This window comes from Eumetopias jubatus, unplaced genomic scaffold, assembly GCF_037043125.1.
Source record: "Eumetopias jubatus isolate StellerSeaLion01/CBP00866 unplaced genomic scaffold, mEumJub1_p1.0 scaffold_9, whole genome shotgun sequence".
In the NCBI taxonomy this organism is placed as follows: Eukaryota; Metazoa; Chordata; class Mammalia; order Carnivora; family Otariidae; genus Eumetopias; species Eumetopias jubatus.
The window spans coordinates 87,560,977-87,579,133 of NW_028274815.1; the positions used below are offsets into that span (position 1 = coordinate 87,560,977).

An 18,157-nucleotide genomic window follows, 5' to 3' on the forward strand; every position below is an offset into this window, starting at 1 on the left:
CCTTCCAAGAGTGAGGGTTCTCCCTTTAATTGTCTTATGTTCTTTCTTCTATTCCTTCTTTGTCCTGCTCCAAGGGATAAGTTTGTTGAAATTGATCTAAAACCAGTCTGCAAACACTGTTACGAAAAAATGCCAGAAGAATTTAAGAGGCGACTTGCCAAACGGGAGAGAGAAGCGAAGGATAAGGACAAGCAGAAAAAGAGAAAGCCAGTGTGGCTGTGACCTTCTCTGTCCCTCTGCCAGCATGCTCCCTGCTTGCTTCTTCGGTTAGTCCTTTGGAGTGTGCTTTGCTCTGTTGGGCCTTCTGCTTTTTTGTTTCTTTTGGCATGTATTTGTAGCTGTCAGAGCTTGAAGTCCAAGGACTTGTCCCGTGTAGAGCTGGTTCTTCTGCCTACTTATTAAAATTATTAAAGCTACACTAATAAAATCCCCACCTAATACCGGCTTGTACTTAACTTATTTCCCTTAATCTGTCGACTCCCTCATCTCTCTGTTTATATCACAATATGGTATATCGATTTCTTTTTTTTTAAATGGATTCAAAGGGAAGATTTCCAATCTCTATTTAATAGATATTGGGAAAATTATTTTTCTCTGCTAATTACAGCTTCTAAAATCCGGGTTTTTGGTCTTTGCCTAAAATGACTTATTTGATAAATTCCAAGTGTCACATGTTCTGAGCTCTGTATTAAATCCTTTCAGCATGTTTTGTATCTAAGCAAAGACCACCTACCATACCTAGTAAGAGATCTACTGTCTTTGGTGTTTGTATGCACTTTCATAGAGTGCTCATTGCTGCTGTTTATGAATTCATTTTCTTGATGTTTTCAAGCCCTACTTTATTCCTGATTTTTGTGGGAAATACTTCAATCTTTGAAATTCTGTTGAATTACTAGCATGATTGTCCCATTGTTCCCTCACAGTTACCATTGTGTTCTGAGCTCCGAAAGTTTATTATTGTTCCAGTTTTCATGTTTCCTTCCATAAAAAGGAATTAAAATTCAAATATAAAATTAAAATCATTGAAGTTTGCTTAACAGTATCTCTCAAAGTAGTGATAATTTATTTCCTTCATCCAAAAAATGGCAGTTTTCATAGCTTTCATGCTAGAAGTCTTTGGGAGAAAATTGTAACTCAGGAGTACTATTTAAATCAAACTGTCATTGGAAAAATAAAATCATTTGAATTTCTGTCAGCATTAAGATCTCTGTGAAAAACAGCCAGGGAATAAATTCCATGTAATGCTTGAAAATAAGAGTTTTCATTTTATTAAATATATGATTAGGAACTAACTTTGTTATTTGTTCTTTAAAATTGTATCACCTGATTTAATCGTTTGCCATAGATAACAATGTACCACTAGACTTGTTCCAGAAATGCCACCTAAAAACAAGTGAGGAAAATGTACAAATTATAAAGTTGCGTATTTCCTCAGTTCACCGTTTAGGACCGTGGATTCCAACAGCAATAAGCAATTGTAATTACCATTTGGAAATGCATAACAGATAGTTAGGAAGCTGTCTAAAAACCTGGCCTCTCCAGAACTGTTTTACAAATAAATTGATAATGTGTGTATTGCTCCAGCTTTAAAAAGAAAGAATTGAGTTCTCCATATAGCTGACCATTCACAAAATGGAACCACAGGCAATCTGTTTCATTTCTGTTTCTTAAGGGTGATTAAAAACTTTCTTATATCTCCCCTACCAACCTTTCTGTCAGACAACTAACCAAAATAACCCATTACAATTTAAGATTTCTTTGAAAATGATTTTTTTTGTTGTTGGAGCAACCATTTTATGTAAGGAAAGATGAAACCTCATAGATACCTAATTTAAAATATTAATGAAGATTAATTTGCTTTCAACAAAGAGAAGGTCGTTCAAATTACAGAAATACAACTCTGGGCTTTAAATAACTGTTCTTTGAAGTGTTTTCATGGTACTTTAATGTGTGATTGATTTGATTTACTTACCTAATTATATTGACATTAGATTTTCTGTGTACATAGCACAGACTAAAATGTAATGTACATTCTGTATAACACAAATAGATATATAAGATCAGGTTATAAGGACAGTTTTTTTCAAATGATACAGTAATTTTTTACATCTACCACCATAACAAAAGTTGAGATTAGAATTATAGGTTTTTGCTATGAATATCAATGTCATCATATAGTGTCTTCATTTACTTCAGTAAAATTACCTCACATTATTTATATATCTGTGTCAAATACATTTCTACTAATTTATTATTGTTTCTCTCTTTAGGAATAAATTTGTGGAGTTTGACATGAAGCCAGTCTGTAAGAAGTGCTATGAGAAATTTCCGTTGGAGCTGAAGAAAAGACTTAAGAAACTAGCTGAGACCTTAGGAAGGAAATAACTTCCTTTGTTTTTTCTCTTCTACGCAAAGAAAAGAGATTACCAACGTTACTTGACTTGATCCACTCTATTTAGAACTGTATCTCAAAATAGTTGAGAGTGAAGAGGGCCTGTATGAATGGTTTTCTTCATCTCCTTCTTCTCATTAAAAAAGAAAAAAAGCCTGTGTAATCATTTAAAACACAGATGAAGTCAAGATTTGCTTTTGTTAATAACCCTTATCAATTTGTCAAAATGTAGATTGTCCTTAACAGCAAAAAACACATGGCTTAGATGTTAGATTTTAACTAAGGTCCAAAAAAATTAATTTAACTTCTCAAAATGAAAGTAGGGAGTCAGCTTTCACATGGCTCAGATAAAAAATAGAAACATTATTTTACTTCATATTTGAAAGAAAAATAATTCCAACTGCTGTTGGAGAGAATAGAAGGAAAAAAAATAACCAGCCAAGAAAAACAAATCTTACAGAATCTGAGTATGTTTATCAAACTAGTAGCTAGTGGCTATAAAATGAATATACACATTACTAAGACAAAAAACAAGTGCATTCAGAACTACTTGATTTCATTTTTTGTTAAATGCAATAATTATGCTTAGTTTTGTATTTTGTTCTTGTGAACTTCCTTAGTACAATTACTTAACACAGTAGTTATAGCTAGCTAATAGTATGCCTTTTTAAATTTTGTGCAAAAAAAATTTGTACTAGGCATTTGAAAATTCAGTATACTTTACAATATTGGAAAAAATGAAGTATTTTTTAACGTATTTACAGCAGTTATGCTTCTAAGCTTAAGATCAAAGATGTAGTCTTAGAATAGGACATGAAATGAAATTTTATGTAGCTTGGAATGTATCACTTAAAACAAGTGAATGTATATGTATTGGTCCTCCTACCTTTATAACCATGCTAATGTCTATGCTGTATACGTAACCAACCTTGCCTTGCCTTAGAAAAACATATGTTATTCAGGAATTGTAGCTGTTTCATGCAATACCAAAAATAAGTGCATTGATTGAGATTTGTAAACCCAAATTCCTCTGCCACAGCTATGGTGATACTTGATTTTTTATTTTTCTCTCCTTTTTGGGGGAGAAAAAATTGAATTTAATTAATGGAAATTAATTTTTGTCATCTTGTTAGAAGAATGATATTGATAGGTGTTTCAAGTTTTTCATTTCCGATGTTGTAATTGGATTTTATTTACTATAAGGAGGAGGTAAAAATGACACTTTTAAATTGGGAGGAGGATGTTTAAATGTCAATTTTAGGTCAAAAGTAGTGTATTATTCTACTTTATAAAAAGTGTTTTTAGAAAGTTTATCCTGAAGTTTCTGGACCATTCTTTCTCGATAAACTTGTATGCAAAGCAAATTTTGTGAACATTTTTTAAATGTTGCTGCTGCTGTGTTATCATTTAAAAGAAAGTTCCCAAGATGGACTTTTAAGGAGGAAATTACTGGTTTTTAAAAAAATTGTTGAAATACCGTTTTGCCATTAAAAGAAAATCTCAGGATGCTACCAATCTGCCATTAAAATATTTGTATGCATGTATTTTTTTAAAAATTTGTGCATGCACTTTACAGAGTAAATTCTATTTCAGTTTTCAGATAACTTATAACCAGTTACTTTTTAGTGTTCTTTTAGAGTTCAAAGAATTATCAGTGGTTGAAAATAATCAATATATAGTTTAAGACTTTGCATCTGACAGTAAGAATCAGAATCCCTTCAGAATGCCTTTGTCAGCTAATACGTGACCAGCAAGGAAAACTTTGGAAGTATTTATTAAATATTATACTATGGATATAGGCAAAATAGTACAGGCTTTGCAGTTTGGGATCTTGATGCTAAATTGTCAAATCCCCCTACACCAGAAATAAGGGACAGAAAGCAATTACTTACCCGTATTCTTAATCACATTGAAGATGCATGAACTGAGCTCAGCTGCTTTGCTTAACGTATCTTACATAGCCCAGCTTCTCCTGCAGCCAGATGCGCACTGCTGTCTTTGCTCACTCCTCTTTTAAAATAGGAATTAATATTTCCTGGAAGTTAGATTTGGCAACCCTCTACAACTTTAGGATATTTTGTCTAGATACAGTACTTCTTTCCTGCTAGGGGCGTCACTGGAGTCCTTACCTGTGGGAAAGGAGGAGGAAGTTGAAAAGTTGCAAGTGGAATAGAAGACAGGCTTGGTCGAATTCATGATATTTTTCATGGGGTTTTCCCTGGCTGTGGAAAAACTCAGGCTAGTAAGCATTTCTCTCTTTTTAAAGTCCTACAAGGCAATTTGAAATAATTCATTGTTCTCACCCAATTTCTAAGTGCTCTTTTTCTTACCAAGCCTATTATAATCGGGGGAAATGTCTGGGTACAAGTAAAATATTCTTTGGATCATGTTCAAAGCCTTATTAACATTGTATCTAAAATGATAGGCCATTTTGCCTCACTTACTTGCCAAAATAGCCATTTCTAAGTTAAGAAAAGTTTGAGGTATGCTTACAGCATTCTTGCATTTCATTTTCGATCGTAAGCTCGATGGCAGGGACACTATGTTGTTAATTGTGTTTTTACATAGCAACCATTGCAGTATGCTCTTGGTGTTTAATAAATGTTCATAATTAAGAATAATCCTATTGTGCATTGTTTCATTTGAATGACTTTGAGACATGGAACTATGAGAAGATAGGACTAATGCTTAAGAAAACTGTTTTCGTGGGGTGCCTGGCTAGCTCAATCAGTGGAGTGTGCAACTCTTGATCTCGGGTTGTGAGTTTGAGCCCCATGTTGGGTGTAGAGATTACTTTAAAAAATCTTTTAAGATTTTTTTATTTATTCATTTGAGAGAGACCGAGAGAGCACAAGCAGGGAGAGAGGCAGAGAGAGGGAGAAGCAGACTCCCTGCTGAGTTGGGAGCCCAATGCGGGGCTCGATCCCAGGACCTGGAGATCATGACCTGAGCTGAAGGCAAACAACCATTTGAGGCACCCAGGCGCCCCCCAAAATAAAATCTTTATGGGGCACCTGGGTTGCTCAGTCAGTTAAACATCTGACTCTTGGTTTCGGCTCAGGTCGTGGTCTCATGGCTCGTGGGATCGAGCCCGGCATCAGACTCTGCACTCAGCAAGGAGTCGGCTTGAAGGTGCTCTCCCTCTGCCCTCCCCCAACACTCTCTCTCTCTCTCTCTCTCTAAAATAAATAAATCTTTTTTAAAAAATAAAATCTTTTTTAAAAACAAAACTGTTTTGGAAACAACCTCAGTGTCCATCCACAGATGAATGAATAAAGAAATTGTATGTATACAGGCGTGTGTGTGCGCACGCGCGCACACACACACACGCACACACACACACAGGAATATTCAGCCATAAAAAAGGAAATCTTGCTATTTGCAACAACATGGGTGGAACTTGAGGGCTTTATGCTAAGTGAAATAAATCAGACAAAAACAAATACCATATGATTTCATGGAAACTTAAAAGAAAAAACAACCCAACTCATCAATACAGAGAACAGATCAGTGATTGCCAGAAGCTGGGTGTTGGGGTGGGTGAAGTGGGTGAAGGGGATCAGAAGGTGCAAACTTCCAGTTATAAAGTCATGGAGATGTACTATACAGCATGGTGACTATCGTTAATTATACTGTATTGTATATCTGAAAACTTACGAATAAAAAATTTTGTAATTACATATGGTGATGGATAACTAGACTTACTGTGATCATTTCACAAATACAGGTATTGAATCATGTACATCTGATATAGAATGTTATAGGTCAATTACATATCAATTTTTTAAAGGTTTCTCTTAAAAGTCATTTTAAAATTTTTTACTATAGTTTTTTTGGAACATAATTAAAGTAGTCATATCTACATCCATGTAAGAATATCAAACATTCTCTATATAAAGTTCACAAGGTGGGTTCCACAAATACTATCTTATTTAATCCTTAAAATTATATGGGTTACTTAAAATTCTTTCCACACTATAGCAGAGGAGCTGCAAACTGACATTAAGTAGGTCCTTTGAGGTTGCACAACTTAAAAGTGGCATCTTCAGAATTTGAACCCAAGTATTCCTGTGATTCCAAATGTATAAATGTTTCTACTCTGTTACTTGTGGTGTGTGCGCGCGCAAGAGAGAAAATTAAAGTGTTCTTGAATATAAAGTAGAAATATTCATGTGTATGAATAAAAGAAAATGATCTGGTTACTGTGTGAGCCAAATCCCAGGACCATACAGAATAGTGGTGGAGTCTTCCCACTATTCACCATAATTCCGATATTTTTCATTTCTAAGCAAAGGCGATATCTTACATCTCCTTATATATGTATGTTAACATATCTTACTACATCCCTCAGCAAGGCCGGAGACTGTGTGGCGCTTTCGAGGGGCATTCCTCTTCCCGTTCACCCTCCTTTCCTTGCCCTTCGTCCTCCTTGAACGTAGAGATTCAGGGTCTCTGTGATTTGAGTCTCGGACTCCTTTTCCTCCCCGGCGCGGGTGCAGAGCTTTGATTTCCTCCCGCCCAAGTGGGAGAGATGGGTAATCACAGCGCCACGTAGGAAGTGTTGCGAGGGTGAACGTAGGGTTTTGCCATATCACAGCAGCAGAGGGGGAGGGAAGGCTCCTGGAGGAGCTGGATCTCCAGAGGCGAACACGGTCAGCCCCCCGCAGGGGAAGAGGCCAGGGGTGGGGGCCCCGGTGCTCGCTCGCTCTCTGTCTCTCTAAAATAAATCTTCAGAAAATGTTATTAAAATGGTTCTGAAGTGTTTTGTTTGGAGTTTTTTGGCAGGGAAGAAGGGGGACCGTATTCAATTCAGGTAGTGCTTCCGGTTTGCCAAAATTAGTATTATGCTACAGTAATGGAAATGCTAACTTTATTTTTTGAATGTGTTTTTTTAAATGGGTTAAATATGTATCTGCAATATTGTTTGCATCTTTGTTGTTGTTGGCAAATTTTCCTCCATCCGTGGAGCACTGGTGAGCTTTTTAAAGCAAGCTCCTATATAAATTCTCAGGAATTCTAACTTAGCAGAGTTGAAATTTACTTTCAGCTCAGTTCCAGCTGTGCTCCCTAAACTGTGCTGTGATCACCCAAACCTTAAGACCTTACTGGGGGGATCCTGAGTTCGGTGCCTCAGATTCACCCCCTCACCTTCTAGAATCTCCAGTCAGCCGGGGATTGCACAAGTGTGCTGATTGCCTCACCTGACTTGACTTCACTGGGGAGACCCGTGTCTGGGAAGGAAAAAATGTAATTTCTTCTCCCTTCTAAAACCTTGGGATTTCCTTCTTCGCTTTCTAATCCTACTGTCATATTAGAATTTTTGATGTCACAAGATCAAGTAGGAGATCGCAACTTGATGACTGTCACTAATTGGAGCAAAGGTCAAAAATGGCTTCTTAAATCTAAAATTTTACCAGCAGGCGACTGGGCTTGTATTCCCTACTAGAAATCTCAGTTGTGTTTTTACAGCCCAAGAAGAAGATCTCAATCCCCAAAATATTAGAGACAAGCATGAAAGGAGCAGCTTACTAAAAGGATATTTGTTCGCCACATACCTTTAGCACCATGTTAAATCCCATAAGAGGGATTATGTTGGGGGTCAACATATCAGCATTTTGAAAATTATTCATACTGCTTTCCAGTTAATCCCCCCAAACCCCACATTTAATCAGGAGGTATTGTTCTTAAAAGTTATTCTCTATTTTTGAAAACTTTACATGGCTATTTCTCTCTTTCAAATTGTAGATTCCTTCAGAGGACAGCTAGGGCCTTCTAATTTTGTGTACAGTGATGAGTCCTAAACTATCTGGAACTAAGCTTTCTGCCAACTTCTACCAGAATACAGGCAAAAATGAGGAAACAAGAGCCTTAAAAAGACCAAAGGTTATTAAAGTCCATGCACTAACGTTCATGTCACTCAGAAAAATCCCCTAGGCCCTTGCTTGTCAGCTGCTTAGTTCATACACAATTCTAATGAGCTTAATGAGTTTCCAAAGCCAGATAAAGGGACACAAATTAGAGCTGGGGAGAGGGTAAATCAAAAAGTAAACAAATTCAAGAAACTTTGAATGTAAACTTTTGTCAGCCACTGCACTACAAGACAGTGAAGCAGCAATAAATGTTCCAGCCTTGGAAATCTCACAGTGTACCACGGGCCATAAAAAATGCCTCAGAACATCGTGAAGTAAGAACTGATAGTAGAAATAGGGGTAGGATACAGAGATTGCTCAGAGGACAGAGGTTCATTCTAGGGACTCTAGAAAGATTTCTCAAAGGTGGTGACCGCTGAACAGGGCTTTGAGAGACACGGCAAAGAGCTTTGTAGAGGGAGAACGGGGAAGGGGGCTTTCCAAGCCAAGAGCCTGGAAAACAGCCTGTGAGAATTCCCGTTTACCTGGGACCCAAGAACCAAAACTCTGAAGGGGAGAAATTTCAACTGGTGCAGCTGTAGTCCCAAGAGGGTGAAACTAAGAGGGTGAAGTTGCTTTTGTTCCAACTCTGTCCTCCTGCTGCTTGGCCCCAGATGCAGAAATACATGGCAGAGCTGTGTAGGTCAAGCCTCAGGTGTCTGATCAGAAGACTAAAAACTAGAAGCTGCAGGAAACAAAAGTAACAGGGAAATTGCCGAGAGAGCTGCTTAGTGAACTGAACCCACAAAGTTGTTTACGAAATCGGGGCTCCTTTCTGAGCTGCTCCCCTGCACGGACCTGGCCCTGCTCAATACACCAAAGACTGAGGCTCAACTGACAGACTACCGCCCGTGGTCCTCAACCGACCACTAGGTGGCACACAAGTGGGACAGAACTTGAATAGCCCCATCCACACTGGGAACTGAACTGACTTTGGAATCACAGACCACAGAAGGGGAGTTGGAAGTTGTGGTTTGAATCTAACCAGGTGGATTATCTGCCTCAACAAAAATATCTACATTCTCCAGAGGATTTAACTTAATTCAGTGATTTTTTTTTTTTAGTATATTCACAATGTGAGTCAGCCATCCCCATGATTTAATTATAGGATGATTCCATCACCCTAACAAGAGACCCCATACATGTCAGCAGTCACTCCCAATCCCCCCTCTCATCCCTTAGCAACCAATGGCCAACTTTCTGTTATTTATGTGTTTATGAATTTGCATACTCTGGACATTTCATATAAATTGATTTATATAGGGACACCTGGGTGGCTCAGTCAGTTAAGCGTCTGCCTTTGGCTCAGGTCATGATCTCAGGGTCCTGGGATCAAGCCCCCCATATGGCTCCTTACTCAGAGGGGAGCCTACTTATCCCTCTGCCTGTTGCTCCCCCTGCTTGTACTGTCTCTCTGACAAATAAATAAATAAAATCTTTGTTAAAAATTGAATTATATAATATGTTGTCTTTGTGACTGGTTTCTTTCAATTAGCATAATGTTGTCAAGGTTTATCCACATTGAAGGATACATCAGTTCTTCATTCCTTTTTTACCAGATAATATTGTTATATGGGCATACCACATTTTGTTTATAAATTTATAGTTGATGGACATTTGGGTTGTTTCCACCTTTGGCTGTTATGAATCGTGCTGCTGTAAACATTTGCATACAAGTTTTTTGTGGACACATATTTTCATCCAATTCATGAACATGGGGTATCTTTTTTTTTAAGATTTTATTTATTTATTTAATAGAGAGAGAGAGCATGAGAAGGAACACAAGCAGGGGGAGTGGGAGAGGGAGAAGCAGGCTTCTGGCTGAGCAGGGAGCCCGATGCAGGGCTCGATCCCAGGACCCCGGGATCATGACCTGAGCTGAAGGCAGTCGCTTAACCAACTGAGCCACCCAGGCACCCCAACATGGGATATCTTTCCATTTATTTGGATCTCCTTTAATTCCTTTTAAAAATGTGTACTTTTCAGTCTACAAATCTTACATTTCTTTGGTTAAATTTATTCATAAGTATTTCATTCTTTTTGATGCTATTCTATATGGAATTGTTTTCTTAATTTCATTTCCATTGTTCATTGCTATTTTACAGAAGACAACTGATTTTTAATTGATCTTGTATCATGCAACCTTGTTGAACTTGCTTATTGGCTCTAGTTTTTGTTTTGTTTTGTTTTGTTTTTTTTGAGAACTCTTGGGGCGCCTGGGTGGCTCAGTCATTAAGCGTGTGCCTTTGGCTCAGGTCATGATCCCAGGGTCCTGGGATCGAGCCCCACATCAGGCTCCCTCCTCGGCAGGAAGCCTGCTTCTCCCTCTCCCACTCCCCCTGCTTGTGTTCCCTCTCTCGCTGTCTCTCTCTCTCTGTCAAAAAATAAATAAAAATCTTAAAAAAAAAAGAACTCTTAAGAGTTTTCCATATATAAGATTATGTCATTTGTGAAAGAGGTATTTTTATGTCTTCCATTCCTATATGAATGCCTTTTATATGTTTTCCTTCCCTAATTGCCCTGGCTAGAACCTCCAGTATAATGTTAAACAGAAATAGTGAAAGAGGACATCTTTGTCTTGTTCCTTATCTTAGAAGGAAAACTTTCTATCTCTTGCCATTAAATATGATGTCGACTGTGGGGTTTTTTGTAGATACCCTTTAAGGTGAGGAAATTCTCTTCTGTTCCTACTTGGTTGATTATTTCTCTCATGAAAGGGATTGGGGTTTATTAAATGCTTTATTCTGAACCTGTTGAGATGATCGTGTGGTTTTGTCATTTAATTCTATTAACATTTTGTAATACATGGGTTGATTTTTGTATGTGAACCAACTTCACATTCCTGGGATAAGTCCTACTTGGTGTAATCCATTTTAGAAGCTGCTGGATTCAGTTTGCTTACATTTTGCTGAGGATTTTTGCATGCATATTCATAAAGAATATTGGTCTGTACTTTTCTTGTGTTGTTTTTTCCTGACTTTGGAATCAGAGTAATACTTTTGTCAGGGATTACATCAGAGAGTGTTCCATTCTCTTCTAGTTTTTTGAAGAGTTTAAGAAGGATTGGCATCTATTCTTCTTTAAAAGTTTAGTAGAATTCATCAGTGAAGCCATTTGGTTCTGGGGCTTGTCATTGTTGGGTGTTTTTTATTTTTATTTTTATTATTTTTTAAAGATTTTTATTTATTTGTTTGAGAGAGAGCGCGCACAAGCAGGAGGGAGGGGCAGAGGAAGAGGGAGAAGCAGACTCCCCTATGAGCAGGAAGCCTGGGGCGGGGCTCGATCTCAGGACCTGAAGATCACCACCTGAGGCAAAGCAGTTGCTTAATGGACAAGCCACCCAGGCGCCCCTTATTTCTATTATTATTTTTAAAGATTTTATCTATTCATTTATTTGAGAGATAGAGAATGGAGGAAGGGGCCGAGGGAGAGGGAGAGAGAGAACCCACACTGAGCACAGAGCCCCACACAGGGCTCGATCCCACGACCCTGAGATCACAACCCAAGCTGAAACCAAGAGTCAGTAGCTCAAACGACTGAGCCACCCAGGTGCCCCTAGATGTTTTCTAATTTCAATTCAATCTCTTGTATAGGTCTATTCACATTTTCTATTTCTTCTTGAGTCATTTTGGTAGTTTTTGTCTATGAATTATTCCACTTCATCTAAATTACCTAATTCACAAACATATGATTGTTCATAGTATTCCCTTACAATCCTTTTTCTTTCTGTAAGTCAGTATTAATATCCCTTCTTTCATTCTCAGTTTTAGTAATTTGAGCCTATTCTTCTTGGTCAATCAACTAAAATTTTGTCATTTTTCAAAATCTTTTCAAAAACCAACTTTTGGTTTTGTTGATTTTCTCTATGATTTTTTAAAATAATTTTTAAAAATTTAATTGTAGTAAAAAATGTATAACATAAAATTTATCATCCTAACCATTTTTAAGTGTACATTTCAGTAGTGTTGAGTATATTTGCATTGTTGTTAAACTGAAACTCTACACACATTAAACAGCTCTCTGTGGAAGTCACCCTCCCTTGGTGACTGCCATTCAATTCGCTGTCTCTTTGAATCTGACCACTTTAGATACCTCATACAAGTGGAATCATACAGTATTTGCCTTTTGGTGACTGGCTTACTTCCCTTAGTACATTGTCCTCAAGCTTCATCCATGGGACAGCATGTGACAGGATTTCCTCTTTTTAAGGTTGAATAAAATTCCATTGTATATATAACCACATTTTTTATCCATTAATCTGTCAATGGACATATGGATTGCTTCTGCCTCTTGGCTATTGTGAATAAAGCTTTTAGGAAGATATGTGTGCAAGTATCAATTCAAGATCCTGCTTTCATTTCTTTTGTATATACACACATAAATGGGATTGCTGGATCATATGATAACTCTAGTTTTAATTTTTTGAGAAACTGTCATACTGTTTTCCATAGTGGTTGCACTATTGTATACTCCTACCAACAGTCCACAAGGACTCCAATTGCACCAACACTTGTCATTTCCTGATTTTTTTTTTTTGGATAGTAGCCATCTTAATTGGGTGTAAGATGATCCTATTGTGATTTTGATTTTCATTTCTCTAAAAATTAGTGACATTTAGCATCTTTTCATATGACTGTTAGCCATTTGTATACCATCTTTGGAGAAATACCCAAGTTTTCTACCCATTTTTTCCCTTGGATTTTTTTTTTTTTTTAGTTTTCTCTATTATTTTTCTAGTCTCTATTTCACCAATTTCAGCTCTAATCTTTGTTATTTCCTTTCTTCAGCTTGCTTTATGTTTAGTTTGTTCTTCTTTTCTATGTCTTCTTTTTTTTTAAGATTTTCTTTATATGACACAGAGAGAGAGAGAGAGAGCAGAAGCAGGGGGAACGGCAGGCAGAGGGAAAGGGAGAAGCAGGCTCCTGCTGAGCAGAGAGCCCGACAATGTGGGGCTCAATCCCAGAACCCTGGGATCATTACCTGATCTAAAGGCAGACACTTAAATGACTGAGCCACCCAGATGCACCCCCCCTTTTTTTTAAGTAGGCTCCATGGCCAGCATGGAGCCCAGCTTGGGGCCTGAACTCACGACCCTGAGATCAAGACCCAAGCCAATATCAAGAGTGCGACATCTAATCAACTGAGCCACCCAGGTGCCCCTTCTTTTTCTATGTCTTATGGCACAGGTTTAGGTTATTCATTTGAGATCATTCTTTTTCAATAAAGGAATTTTAAGGGGCACCTGGGTGGCTCAGTTGTTAAGCATCTGCCTTCAGCTCGGGTTATGGTCCCAGGGTCCTGGGATGGAGCCTCACATCAGGCTCCCTACTCAGCCAGAAGCCTGCTTCTCCCTCCCCTACTCCCCCTAGTTGTGTTCCTTCTCTTGCTGTGTCTCTCTCTGTCAAATAAATAAATAAAATATTTTAAAAATAAATATAGGAATTTTCAGCTATAAATTTCCCTCTAAGTACCACTTTAACTTCATCCCATAAGTTTTGATATGTTGTATATTTATTTTCATTCACCTCAAGATATTTTCTAATTTCCCTTATGATTTCTTTTTTGACTCACTGATTATTTATAAGTATGTTGTTTTAGGGGCACCTGGTTGGTTCTGTTGGTTGAGTATCTGACTCTTTTTTTTAAAAAATTTTATTGTTATGTTAATCACCATACATTACATCATTAGTTTTGGATGTAGTGTTCCATGATTCATTGTGCATAACACCCAGTGCTCCATGCAGAACGTGCTCTCTTTAATACCCATCACCAGGCTAACCCATCCCCCCACCCCCCTCCCCTCTAGAACCCTCAGTTTGTTTTTCAGAGTCCATCATCTCTCATGGTTGGTCTCCCCCTCCGATTTCCCCCCCTTCATTCTTCCCCTCCTGCTATCTTCTTCTTCTTTTTTTTTCTTAACATATATTGCGTTATTTGTTTCAGAGGTACAGATCTGTGATTCAACAGTCTTGCACAATTCACAGCACTCGCCATAGCACATACCCTCCCCCATGTCTATCACCCAGCCACCCCATCCCTCCCACCCCCCCACCACTCCAGCAACCCTCAGTTTTTTCCTGAGATTAAGAATTCCTCTTATCAGTGAGGTCATATGGAGTATCTGACTCTTGATCTCAGCTCGAGTGTGATCTCAGGGTGGTGAGTTCAAGCCCTGTGTTGCCATGCTGGGGATGGAGCCTACTTAAAAAAAATAAAATAAAAAAAGTATGTTGTTTAATATGCACATATTTGTGAATTTCTAAGATTTCTTTCTGTAATTGATTTCTGCCTTCATTCCATTGTTGTAGGAAAACATATTTTTTATTACTTCAATTCTTTTAAATGTATTCAGTTTTATTTTATGCCCTGGCATATGGTATACACTGGAGAATCTTCCATGTGCACTTGAGAGTAACATGCAATCTGCTGTTGTTGGGTAGAATTTTCTGTAGATGTCTTTTAGATCTAATTTGTTTATAATGTTGTTAAAGTCTTCTATTCCTTAGTGATCTCTGTCTAGTGGATCTACTTTTACCGTTCTTTAAAATATATTTGATGATTGAAAGAAAAAATTGTAAGATTGTTCAGCGCAGTTTACAATGTATGTAAATGTACTTTGAGACATCTATAACATAAAGAGGGGAAGGTAAAGATATCTATATGGTCATTAGGTTTCTACAGTCTACTTGAAATGATACAGTATTCATTCTAAGTAGTCTACAAGTATATTGTAATCCCTAGAGCCACCATTAAAAAAAAAAACTATGCAAAGTGATATATTCAAAGACAATAAATAAATTAAAACAAAATGAGAATATTATTCAAAATATTCAAATAACCAAAAAGGCAGAAAAGAGTAAACAGAGAAGTGAAAAATGGAACAAACAAAAACCATTTATTTGGTTTAATTAGGTAGACATAAATCCAAACATATCAAAAATTACATTAAGTAAAATGGATTAAACATAACAACTAAAAGATATATATTGTCAGAGTGGATAAAACAATACCTAACTATATGCTGTTTAAGAAACCTACTTTAAATATAATGATATAGGTAGTTTAAAAATAAAAAGATGGGAAAAGAAATACCATAGGAACATTAATCAGAAGAGCTAGAGTAGACATATTAGTATCAGGCAAAGTAGACTTCAGAGCAAAGAAAATCATCAGGGATAAAGAAGGACATTACATAATGGTAAAAGTGTCAATTCACTAACAAGACACAATAATCCTAAATGTGTTTGCATCTAACACCAGAGCCTCAAAATTCTGGAAGCCAAAACTGACAGAACTAAAAGAAAGAATAGACAAATCCAAAATTATAGTTTGGGACTTAAATACTCCTCTCTCAATAATTGATATAACTAGTAGATAGAAAATCAATAAAGATACTGAGAATGGAACAGGACCATAACAAATTGGATCTAACTGACATTTGTAGAACACTCAACAGCAGAATACACATTCTTTTCAAGTACACATGGAAGATTCACCAAAACAGACTATATCTTGGATCAGAAGCAAACCTTAAAAAATAAAAAAAGCAAACGTTAACAATTTTAAAAGAATTGAAATCAGGCAAAGTATGTCCTCTGACCTTAATGGAAGTAAACTAGGAATTAAAAAAACAAATGAAACAGGAGAATCTCTAAACATTTGGAAATTAAACAACAGACTTCTAAATAATTGATAGATCAAAGAGAAAATCTCAAAGGAAATTAGAAAATATCAGTATCCCTCATAGAGGGAACACATCTCAATATCATAAAAGCCATATATGAAAAACACACAGTGAATAGCATCCTCAATGGGGAAAACCTGAGAGCTTTTCCCCTAATATCAGGAACCCAGCTGGGATGCCCAGTCTCACCATTGCTGTTCATCATAGTACTAGAAGTCCTTGCCTCAGCAATCAGACAACAGAAAAATAAAATGCATCCAAATCGGCAAAGAAGTCAAACTCTCAGTCTTTGCAGATGACATTATACTCTATGCAGAAAACCCAAAAGATTCCACCCAAAAATTGCTAGAACTGATACAGGAATTCCGCAAAATTGCAGGATATAAAATCAATGTACAGAAGTCAGTTGCATTTCTATACACTAACAATGAGGCAGAAGAAAAAGAAATCAAGGAGTGGATCCCATTTACAATTGTACTCAAAACCATAAGATACCTAGGAATAAATCTAACCAAGGAGGTAAAGGATCTGTACTCTGAAAACTATAGAACACTTAAGAAAAAAATTGAGACCAACATAAAGAAATGGAATAACATTCCATGTTCATGAATTGAAAGAACAAATATTGTTAAAATGTCTATGCTACCCAAAGCAATCTACACATTTACTGCAATCCCTATCAAAATAACATAAGCATTTTTCACAGAGCTGGAACAAACAATCTTAAAATTTGAATGGAACCAGAAAGACCCCAAATAACCAAAGGAATGTTGAAAAAGAGAACCAAAACTGGAGGCATCACAATTCTGGACTTCAAGCTGTATTACAAAGCTGTAATCATCAAGACAATATGGTACTGGCACAAAAAGAGACACATAGGGGTGCCTGAGTGGCTCAGTCATTAATCGTCTGCCTTCGGCTTCAGGTCACGATCCCAGGGTCCTGGGATCGGCCCCACATGGGTCTCCCTGCTCAGCGGGAAGCCTGCTTCTCCCTCTCCCACTCCCCCTGCTGTGTTCCCTCTCTCACTGTGTCTCTCTATGTCAAATAAATAAATAAAATCTTTTTTAAAACACACAAAAACAGACACATAGATCAATGGAACAGATAGAAAACCCAGAAATGGACCCTTAACTTTATGGTCAACTAATATTCGACAGAGCAGGAAAGAATATCCACGGGAAAAAAGACAGTCTCTTCAACGAATGGTGTTGGGAAAACTGGACAGCCACATGCAGAAGAATGAAACTGGACCATTTGTTTACACCATACACAAAAATAGACTCAAAATGGATGAAAGACCTAAATATGAGACAGGAATCCATCAAAATCCTAGAGGAGAACAGAGGCAGCAACCTCTTTGACCTCAGCCACAGCAACTTCTTCCTAGAAATATCGCCAAAGGCAAGGGAAGCAAGGGCAAAAATGAACTATTGGGACTTCATCAAGAGAAAAATCTTCTGTATAGCAAAGGAATAGTTGACAAAACCAAGACAATTGACAGAATGGGAGAAAATATTTGCAAATGTCTTATCAGATAAAGGGCTAGTCTCCAAGATCTAGAAAGAACTTATCAAACTCAACACCCAAAAAACCAAATAATCCAATCAAGAAATGGGCAGAAGACATGAACAGACATTTCTCCAAAGAAGACATCCAAATGGCCAACAGACACATGAAAAAGTGCTCAACATCGCTCGGCATCAGGGAAATCCAAATCAAAACCTCAGTGAGATGCCACCTCACACCAGTCAGAATGGCTAAAATTAACAAGTCAGGGAACGACAGATGTTGGCGGGGATGTGGAGAAAGGGGAACCCTCCTACACTGTTGGTGGGAATGCAAGTTGGTGCAACCACTCTGGAAAACAGTATGGAGGTTCCTCAAACAGTTAAAAATAGAGTTACCCTACAACCCAGTAATTGAACTACTAAGTATTTACCTCAAAGATAAAAAAAGTAGTGATCTGAAGAGGCACCTGCACCCCGTTATAGCAGCAATGTCCACAATAGCCAAACTGTGGGAAAAGCCCAGATGTCCATCAACAGATGAATGAATAAAGATGTGATATATATATAATGGAATACTACTCAGCCATCAAAAAGAATGAAATCTTGCCATTTGCAACAATGTGGATAGAGCTAGAAGGTATTATGCTAAGAAAAATAAGTC

The 18,157-nt window shown here is 37.3% G+C and overlaps 1 protein-coding gene across 11 annotated transcripts in view; it reads left to right on the forward strand.

The window, feature by feature from the left end:
* The window catches only part of LIMS1 (LIM zinc finger domain containing 1), a 152,206-nt gene extending 147,193 nt beyond the window's left edge, over positions 1–5,013 (forward strand). For 8 of the 11 annotated variants that reach the window (XM_028091268.2, XM_028091269.2, XM_028091271.2 and 5 more), the window contains 2 exons: positions 75–266; positions 2,271–2,358. In XM_028091268.2, the coding sequence (XP_027947069.1) occupies positions 75–222 (148 nt within the window). In that variant the 3' untranslated portion in view covers positions 223–266; positions 2,271–2,358. Of the gene's footprint in view, positions 1–74; positions 268–2,270 lie in introns of those variants that run through there. The other 3 variants (XM_028091266.2, XM_028091264.1, XM_088026664.1) reach the window with 2 other exon arrangements.
* Positions 5,014–18,157: the final 13,144 nt, after the last annotated feature.